Below are 10,246 nucleotides of genomic sequence, written 5' to 3' on the forward strand. Positions count from 1 at the left end.
CACACACACACACACACACACAGAGTCTGAATTGCCCTCTAACACACACACACACACACACACACACTGAGGCTGAATTGTGGCCTAGTACACACACACACACACACACACACACACACACACACACACAGCTCATTCCTGTTGCCATGCTAGTGGTTGAGGAATGATCTCAAACTCCAAAAGTCAGAGCTGAGATTTTAGGGACCATTTTATCCAAATCAGCCATTTCACCCCTGAGCAGAGTGCAGCCTTGCCCTAGTTTGATCTTTCATTCTTAAGGTAAGCTGACTAAAAGGCTTATCCACAGTAACTTATCCACAGTAACTCTCCAGTCCCAGAGCTCCCAATCCCTCTAGCCACAGCATCCCAAGGGACCCAGATTGGGTGGACTTTGGGGGTCAGGACAGATGGCCAGAGTCTTTGAAGAAAAGAGGGTATCCCTGTAACACTGTCACCTGCCCCCCTGTTTAGAGCATCTTGGTGTCCACCACTGCTGAAGCACTCAGTGGGCAGCAGCCTAGCAGAGAAGAGCAAATGGGGCCCAAGTTGAGGAAGGTTGTGCCAGATATCTCCTTCCTCCAGAACCTTTCCACACCTTTCTGTACTCTGCTTGTGTCCCAGGAAGTCAACCTATGCAAGCAGTGTCAATGGACTCCCTTAACTTCTGGCTTCTGATTGGGACTGGCTTGAGGAGGTGCCAGCAGGAGATGGGGAGCAAAGAGGAGAGTGAGGCTGGGATATTTATTCCTCAGCTCCCTCCCAGGTTCCTGTGGGTCAGATGCTTCGTTTTAAGGAAAGCCACAGCTCCTGCCAGTCCCCATCCCTTCTGAATTCTCATAACTGCCTTCCTTGTCCCTCCAGGCCTAGGGATGGTAACATCTCTGCTTATCCTTTGTTCTTAAACTCTGCCCCACAACCTTGTAGATAGTCCCTTAACTCTCTTCAAATGATTCATTTTAAATGTGCTGTCTGTTCCCTGCCAGGACACCGACCAATGCAGAGCTGTTACCACTGTGGGTGCCTTCTGCCACCGCTGGAGTCAACTCCTCTCTGAGGGGCCTGATGAAGCCCACCTCTGGCTTTTTTTTTTTTTAAGCCACTAATTTTATTTTATTTATTTATTTGGTTGCACTGGGTCTTAGTTGTAGCACACGGGCTCCTTAGTTGTGGCATGCAAACTCTTAGTTGCAGCATGCATGTGGGATCTAGTTCCCTGACCAGGGATCGAGCCCCGGCCTGCTGCATTGGGAGCATGGAGTCTTAACCACTGCACCACTAGGGAAGTCCCCCACCTCTGGCCTCGATCGGGTTGGAGTTTGAATCCTGGCTCTGCTGCTTACAATCTGGGTGGTATCAAACTTAACCTCTCTTGAGCCTCATTTTCCCCACCTACAAATGGGAATAAACCTTTCCAGTAGGATTTCTCTGAAGTTTCAATGAGATTATGTGGGTAAAGTGCTCAGCTCAAAATAACGTTACTTCTGAGGCCTGATGTACACTTTTTATACAATTTAGTTTTCTTTGACTTGGTTACAAGTTTAATTTTGAAAATAGAAATATGTTTTTTTTTAAGTATTTAGTGGATGGCTTGGCATATAGAACATGCTTAATAAGTGTTATTATCAGCATCATCATCCGCAATATCATAATCTCCGTATGTCATAATATGTCTCTGGGTCTCCCCATAATGTCAGGTATAGGACCATGCAGCCAGCTTTGCTCAGTATTACTGTCCTCTGTGTGTTGACTGATTGTTAACCTCCTCCAAGGAGGCACCTCAAAGTCTCCTTGCCCAAAAGCTGAAGCCCTAGCTCTGCTGGTTCATCATTTTCAGTTATTCCTTGGATACTTTTGTGCACATCTTTTGTTGTCTCACATGTGGATCTTCTTCCTGCAAGTGTCCCACGGACAGCCCTAGGGGCCCAGCTGGGAGCTTGGCCCAGTGCAGGACTCTGTCAGAAGCACTTCTTGTGGCAAGGCTAGAGCCGCCCATGACCAGGCAGGGCCACCCATCAGACAGGCATCTGGAGCTGTTTGCTTCAGCTGGTGAAAAGCCAGAGTCCCAGGATCCATCTTTTTTTTTTTTTTTTTTTGGCTGTGTCAGGTCTTAGTTGCAGCATATGGGATTTTTCGTTGTGGTGCGCGGGCTCAGTAGTTGCAGTGCGCGGGCTTGGTTGCCCTGCGACATGTGGGGTCTTAGTTCCCCGACCAGGGATCAAACCCGCGTCCCCTGCACTGGAAGGCAGATTCTTTTTTTTTTTTTTTTTCAGCTGCATTGGGTCTTCATTGTTGCTGTGCGCGGGCTTTCTCTAGTTGTGGCAAGCGGGGGCTACTCTTTGTTGCGGTGTGTGGGCTTCTCATTGTGGTGGCTTCTCTTGTTGTGGAGCACAGGCTCTGGGCACGCGGGCTTCGGTAGTTGTGTCACACAGGCTCAGTAGCTGTGGCTCGTGGGCTCTAGAGCGCAAGGTCAGTAGTTGTGGTGCACAGGCTTAGTTGCTCCGCAGCATGTGGGATCTTCCCGGACCAGGGCTCGAACCCATGTCTCCTGCATTGGCAGGTGAATTCTTAACCACTGTGCCACCAGGGAAGTCCCTCCAGGATCCATCCTGATACTGATCAAGGAGAAAAACATTTGGGTCCTGGTTATAACAATTCCATCTGCGTGCACTTTACAAAACCCTTTCACTCTCACCTCATGACAACCCCACAATGATCCTGTTGGCGGAGTAGATGTTGCTTTTCCTTTTTTACTATTTTAAGGAGGAACTGGAGCTCAGAGAGGTTAAGGCTTCCCCAGAATTACCTAACTAGTAAGTAAGAGAGCTCAGACCAGAGCCCAGGTTTTCAGCTGCTTCATACCACATGTCTTCTGGGGATACAAAACATACCTTTCATCCTTCTTACCAATATCTCATGAAATTGAGGGGTTGGTTCATCAGAACTGGTAAATCAATGGGTTATCAGACCCATAGCCCTGCTGGAGACACACACACAATACATGGCCCAGGAATGCTGCCCCAGGAGGGACAGCAAGGGACGAAGCAGCAGGACTGGGCTGGCCTTTCTGCTCCTCTCCCAGGGGTTTCCTCAGGGGAGATGGGGTGAAGAGGAGCTACCTTCAGCACAGCTAGAAGCTAAAGTTACCACAGGGTGGGATTTTAGTTGCCTTTGAACCCCACTGCCTGTCAAGCCAACTAAGAGAGTAATTTCAATTCTTTGAGAATCTGCCAAGAGCAGCTAAAGCTTTTATCCATTGACGCCCAAGTCCAGTTAAGGTTTGAAAGTTGACTAGGAAGGACCGGGAGCAAAGGAATCCATAGAGAAAAGGCAGGATGACCTTTGATGAGTCGTTGGAACCTTCCCCAAGGCCCTCATGCGAAGGTCTCCCAGTTCTGGAGACAAAGGTAGAATATTTCTCTGGATATTTGGCCCAGGAGGGTAGGGAAGGAAGTATTCGGCTGGCAACAGCGTGGGAAAAGCCAGACCAGCCCTTTAGTCTGAAGCCCCTCAGCCCCCTCCTCCAGTCCCTGAAGGCAGGGATGGAAATGACTCACCCAGAGGGAACTCTGAACCATCTGCCACTCACTCAGTGCCACCTGGTCCCTTGCCATCATGAGCAAGAATGCCTACTGAGCACTCAGCACTGTTGTATGTACTTTACATGCATTATTTCATTTAAACCTCACAACAACCCAAAGATCTTATGAGCCGTGTAGACCATCATTACCCCATTTTACAGATGAGGAGACTGGGGTCCGAGAAGGAGGAAGGTATTGGTAGACCCAGAATTAGAAGCCAAGCAGTCCGGTCCAGAAACCTCCCATGTACAGTGAAAACGGGTCAACCCCAATGTTCTGGACTTTAGTTAGGGTTTTAAAAGGATCTTCTCTAGGCTTTTGGGCCCCTCAAATAGAGGCCGCCCAGAGAGGTGACGTGACTCACCCAAGGTCACACAGCTAGTGACAGATCTGAGGCACAGGGTAGATTTTCTGACCCCTGGGCAGCTCACCCCCCAACCCCAACCCTTCCCTGGGCCAGTGGGGGGCACTGTCTCAGGTTTCTACGCCAGGGGGTGGGCAGAGGGGAGGAGCGGATCGCAGCCTGCGGGCCTGGGCGCTGTCCGCGGTGCTGATACGCCCGCCGCGCCCTTGCTCTCCAAGTGGTCGGCGGGTTCCCCGGGTTTCCCTTCCAGCTTCCAGGCAAAGCCGGCTCCGCGAGTTCGGCAGGCCGCCGGGGTCCTTAGGCCTGGCTCCCGGGGCTCCCGGGACTCCCGGGATTCCCCCTCCCCCGACCGCGCTCAGCCAGCCTCCCCTCCCCCCGCCCCGCCCACGGCCCCTCCTCGCCAGTCCCAGGTCCCTCCCCTCCCCCCTTATCTCTCCCGCCCCCCCTTCCCCCCTACTGCTCGTTCGCCAGTTCCGGTCACGTTGCTGGGTGTTTACGCCTGGAGCCCGCCCCGGACCCCCCTCGGCGCCCGGGAGCCCCCCGGAGCCCCGGCCCGACCGCCCCGCAGCCTCGCAGTAGCTGATGGCGCCACAGCCCGGGCGGGTGCTGCGGAACCCCGGGCGCAGCTAGCGCGGGGAAGAACAGCGCCTCCCCCCACCCAGCCCGGCCCGGACTCAGGGCTCCGCTGGCCCGTCGCTCCCTCAGGTCCCGAAGGTGAGGAGGCCGGTGGGCGTGGGGGTGGGCGCCCGGGTGGCCCCGGGTGGGGAACCGCACGACCCGGGCTCCAGCTCCCCCGGGAGGGCTGGCGCTGGGCTGCGCACCACAGCGCGGGAGACGGACAGGACCTGCGGGCTGCTGGCAGAAGTTGTCCTCCGCCGCCCAGACTCGGGTCCTTCCTGGCCCTGGCGAAGAGTCCAGAGCGGCCCGAGGTCGAGCCTCCGCCACCTCCCGCCACCTCCCACCACGCGTATCTTTCCTTCTGCCTGCCTTCCCCTGCCCTCCCTAGGTACCTCTCTTCGCCGTCCTCCTTCGTCTCCACATCCCCCCCTGCCTTCTCTGGGAGTCATATTCGAGGCATAATCAGGGCAGAACATTAAGACTGAAGGGGGCGGGGGCTCCAGTTTTCCCCTACATCCCACTCCCCGTGTCCCTGGATCTTCAGCTCCACTGAGGTCGGGGCTCCTGGGATCTTCAGTAGAGAGGGGCGCCATAGCCTAGAGGTATTGGGGGATGAGGGGCCCCAGAGTGGAGAAGACCACAAGACCACCAGAGAACTGTGGCTCCACAACTGGCCAAGTGACCCCACCTGGCAGAGAGTCCCAGACATTTGTCAAGGACTGACTTTTTGTTCCCAGCGCAAGTCCCCAGGAAAGCCAAGGACTTGGGGAGGCTGGGGGGGGTGGAGTAATTATTTTTTAATACGTGTACTGACTTGGCCTGGTGAGGCCCTGCCCTCAGGAAGCTTATGGCGTAGAGCCAGGTTTGCACACACACACACGGGGGGCATGCACACACACACACAGAATAATATGATACAAGGCAGAATGCCTGGGGAACACAAAGGCAGGAGAGAGCCTTCCCAGCATGGTGGGCCAGGGAAGGCTTCATGGGAAAGGTAGCATCTGAGCAGGGCCTTGAAGGATGGGTCAGGTTTCGGGAGGCAGAGATAGGGTGGGGGATAGTGAGGGGATGTCCACGGCTGGCAGCAAGAGGTAGAATCTGAAAGAGGAGTTCAGACTGCAAATGTGCACTTTGTTTTGATTGTGAAGGGCCTTGAGTGCCACGGTGAGCACCCAGTGGAGAGATCCTAGCTGCCAGGCACTGTAGTTGTATATGTTGGGCAAACTATTTAACCTCTCTGAGCCTCTGCTTCCTCATCTATGGAGTGGATATACTAATAGGACCTTCAATGCAGGGTTGTTGTAAAGATAAATGAGTTAGGAAGTTCCCTGGTGGTTCAGTGGTTAGGACCGGGTGCTCTCACTGCAGAGGGCCCGGATTCAATCCCTCGTCAGGGAACTAAGATCCCGCAAACCGCGCAGCCAAAAATAATAATAAGTAAATAAATAAATGAGTTAATATACATAAAATGCTAAGAGCAGTGCCAGCCATTTATTGTTATTTTATAGGTATTATTACCTGTGCACTGATGTTTTTTTTTCTTTGTTTTTTTTTTAACTTGGTTGCATGGCTTTCGAGATCTCAGTTCCCCGACCAGGGATCGAACCTGGGCCCCCCGCAGTGCAAGTGCAGAGTTCTAACCACTGGACCACCAGGGAATTCCGCTGATGATTATTATAAATATTATTACCTGTGCATCCATGTCTGAGAAAGACTTCTTGAGTTCCTGCTCTCCCTCCTACCCCAGGCCTCAGAGTCAGGTAGTAAAGAGGAATAGTGACTAAGAAAAGTAAAGAATATATTAATTCATTTATTTATCCATTTATTACCATGCCTGTCTTATCTAATATACCTGACCTGGCTATAAGAATGATAAACATAAGTTTAACTTTCTCCTTGAAACAAGAATTCATACTTACAGAATTTTAACAAAATGTGGGTGTTTTAGTGTTCAGAACAGTGCAAGGATATTTGTTGACTCGATAAATATTTTCAATCCCAAAGAGAAAAGAAACACCAAGAATGAAATTGAAACTGGGACAAGAGAAGCAGTCAGGGGCTGCGCGGTGGCAGACAGTGCAAACTCCACGTAAGCAGAGAGCAAGAGGCTTCAGTTGTGCTTCATCTCCCAGCCACGGTGTCTGCCTGAGGGAGAGACGGGGGCAGCAGAGACCAAGGGACATGGAGCAGACTAAGGAAGGGAGGATGGTTAGCCACTCAAGGAAAATTTGGACTACCTAAGTGGTTTTCAAACTTTTGGTTAGTGGAAGCCCTTTCTCCAATGAATTTGTATGCACAAGCCCACCATATAAAAGAGGAATAAACACAGCAAAGCTTCCGTCCTGTCTTCTGCCCTCAAACCTTTTGGCCACATCTGAGACCCCTTGGCAGAGCTCTGGGGCTCTATGCAGCAAAGTTTGAGAAACACTGATTGCGATGATTCTGAGGGCCCCTCTGAACCCTGAGTACTATGATTCTGTACTTTCTGTGGTTCTTTCAACCCAGGGAGCTCTAAGAACTGGAGAGGAGAGAGAACTACAGTTTCCTCCTTGCCCCGTCTGTGGTAGATAGATAGCTGGGGAAGGAAGTGGGTACCCATAAGCTCCAGAGACAAGCAGGAGATGAGGTCATTTTCAGAGATCAGGAGCCCAGGCCTTAGAAAGTCAGAATTGTACCAGGATCACAGAGTTCCTGGGCCTGACACTTTGTCAGTGGTTAGGGACCTGAGCACAGAAGGTTTCTCCCACCAGCTTCCCCAAGAAGGAAAAATATTTATAACTTTCAAATGGATGAGAGGCATATCAAAAGTACTTGGAATTAACTCTATAAATTGTGAAGCCTGTGTTACAGGTCCTTTTTTATTCTTAATGACACTTTTTTTAAATGAACTTTTTTTTTATCAAACTAGAAAATTCAAAGAGAGAACTAGGGACACAAGGAGAAGGTGGGCAGCATAAACAACGCAGGCCCTGAAGTGGTCGGGACAGTGGACAGAGGTGAGGGACCCTTCTCACCAAGCACTGTAATCTGTGAGTTTGGGCATCTCGGGCTGGGTGCAGGGAGAAGATGGCACTGATAGCTCTAACCCTTCATCTGCTGCCACTGGCCTGGACCAAGTTCTCAGGCAGGAGCATTTTCTGAAGTCTGGAGCTTCCAGCACTGCATTTCTATGTAAAAACCTGACATTTTCCTGGCTCAGGCCTTCTGAAGTGCCTATGATTCCCCAGCTACACAGAGAGATCTGTGTTGTCCCTGGTTCCCCCTTCCCCACTCCATTCCCCGCCCTCCCCCAAACAAACTAAACAATACCGTCTAAGAAAGAATATTTGCCAAGATCGTTTGTGACCCAAATTTCTACCCTGAGAAGAACAGCCTGCCTAGTTGGAAGCAAATACTCAAGTCCTTTTGGGAAGGCACAGAAACAGCTGGTTGGTTCAGCCTCTCACTGTGGCCAGGGTCCAGTCTCCAGGGCTGTGTGGAAAGGGTTTTTACTCTTCAGAAACATTTGCTTTTCAGCAGCTAGGAACAGACATTTTCTCTCTTCATCCTAAGCATAGGCCCACACGCCTTCATCCCTCGGGTGCACGCACAGCAGACACATAGATACAAGAGAAGCAGGAACCCTCCCCCAACACACATACACACATGCACACATACATGCACTCCTTGAGGCATGCACACAGGCTCAAGTATATGCACAGGTGCAGAGGCACACACATCCCAACATAGATATACAAGAGCACAGACGTAGCTCACCTGTTTCTCCCGAGTTATGCACCAGTATACTGACTGCCTGCTTGAAATCTATTTCTCCTTGTTTGAGGTCTCCTGAGTATGTCAAATCTAACGTGTCTCGGGCTGGGACTTAACTTCTCTGTAAATCTGCTTCTCCATCAGTCTGCCCCAGCTTGACAGATTCACTCACTCAGGCATTCTACACATATTTACTGAGGAGCTCCTTTTTGCCAGATTCTATGCTAGCTACTAGGGAACAGGAGGAAACAAAACAGAGTCCTTCACCTTGGGTTGCCAACAATCTGGCAGGGGAAACAGATAAGCAAAAATGTAATATATTCTTGTGGTGATAAGTTCACGGGAAAGAAAACAATGCAGATTAAGGGAATGGAGAGTGACAGAGCGTTCCATTTTTTGGTCTCTTGTTTGTTTGTTTGTTTTGGTCGTGCCATGCGGCTTGAGGGATCCTAGTCCATCAGGGAACAAACCTGGGCCCCCCAGCAGTAGAAGCACAATGTCCTGACCACTGGACTGCCAAGAAATTCCCAAGAGTTCTATTTTAAATCAGGCAATCAGAGAAGGGCCCTGGGTCAGAGTCCTGAATGCAGGGAGGGAATGGACCCTGAGGCTACAGTATGCTTGGCAAGTTGAATAAAAAGCAATAAGGCCAGAGCTTCCCTGGTGGCGCAGTGGTTAAGAATCTGCCTGCCAATGCAGGGGACATGGGTTTGATCCCTGGTCTGAGAAGATCCCACATGCCACGGAGCAACTAAGCCCGTGCGGCATAACTAGAGAAAGCCCACAAGCAGCAACAAAGACTCAACACAGCCAAACATAAGTTTAAGAAAAAAGAAAGGAATCAAAGATGACTCCTAGGTTTTTGGGCTGAGCAACCAAGTGCCCTTTATCAAGATAGCAAACACTGGGCCAGAGCAGGCTTGTAGGAGGGATCATAAGAGTTCAGTATTGAACCTTGTAAGTTTGAGGGACTATTAGACACCCAAGTGGAGGTTTTAGGAGATTTAGTTTAGGGGTCAGCATATAAATAGCATTTACAGCCATTGGATTGGATGAGATCATGGAAGGAGTGATTCTAGAAGAGATCCAATGTGAAAGAGGTCCACCATGAAAGATGAAGAAATGGGGAAAGATCCAGCAAAAGTGCCTTCATACTTGAGTTTCCCAAACTGGAAAACTGGGAGATATCCTGGACATCCCCTTCCCCATCACCATGATCTAATCCAACCCATCCCCTCATCCTGGCAGTTCTACCCACAAAATACACCTGGAACTTGTCTCCAACTCCACCTCCATCATCCGGTCCAGGTCTTTGTCATCTCTCACCTTAATAACTGCTACATTTTCCCAGCTGACCTCCCCACATCCACTCTGCCCCCTCTAATCTGCCCTCCCCACAACAGCCAGTGATCTTTTAAAAATGCAAATCATATCACGTCCATCTCCTGCTTAAAATCCTTTAATAACTTCCCAATTCATTTAGCATTAGTCCAAAATTCTTAACACAGTTTTAAGTCCCTGTGTGATCTTTCACTTGCTAACCTCACTTCCTGCAACTCTCCGCTAATACCTTACACTTCAACTTCACCAGCAGTGGCAATGTCTCCGTTCCTCAAAAAGACCACATAAAGCACTTAGCGCAAAGCGTGGCACATAGTAGGCACTCAGTAAATGTAAGCTATCATTATTCTACTTCTGGGCCTTCACAGATGCTGTTCCCTGTGTGGAATGCTCTTCCCTTTAGTCTTCTGACTAACTCCTACCCCTCCTTCAAGTCTGTATTAGTTTTCTATTGCTGCATAAATTTATCATCTCACAGTTTCCAAGGATCAGAAGTCTGGCACATTTTACTTGGGTCCTCCACTCAGGGTCTCCTAAGGCTGAAATCAAGGTAGGGCTGCATCATTCTCTGAAGGCTCAACTAGGGAAA

General features: G+C 50.3%; 1 protein-coding gene and 1 non-coding gene across 2 annotated transcripts in view; one reads left to right on the top strand and one right to left on the bottom strand.

Annotated features, from left to right (window-relative positions):
* Positions 1-3,739: 3,739 nt before the first annotated feature.
* The window catches only part of CCDC92B (coiled-coil domain containing 92B), a 16,937-nt gene continuing 10,430 nt past the window's right edge, over positions 3,740-10,246 (top strand). The window contains exons 1-2 of the mRNA XM_007454254.1: positions 3,740-3,770; positions 4,414-4,656. Coding sequence (XP_007454316.1) covers positions 3,740-3,770; positions 4,414-4,656 — 274 coding nt within the window. The remainder of the gene's footprint in view (positions 3,771-4,413; positions 4,657-10,246) is intronic.
* On the bottom strand, positions 6,149-6,221 carry TRNAA-UGC (transfer RNA alanine (anticodon UGC)). The gene has a single exon. It is a non-coding gene; the product is annotated as a tRNA-Ala (tRNA).

This window comes from Lipotes vexillifer, unplaced genomic scaffold (assembly GCF_000442215.2).
Source record: "Lipotes vexillifer unplaced genomic scaffold, Lipotes_vexillifer_v1.1 scaffold680, whole genome shotgun sequence".
In the NCBI taxonomy this organism is placed as follows: domain Eukaryota; kingdom Metazoa; phylum Chordata; class Mammalia; order Artiodactyla; family Lipotidae; genus Lipotes; species Lipotes vexillifer.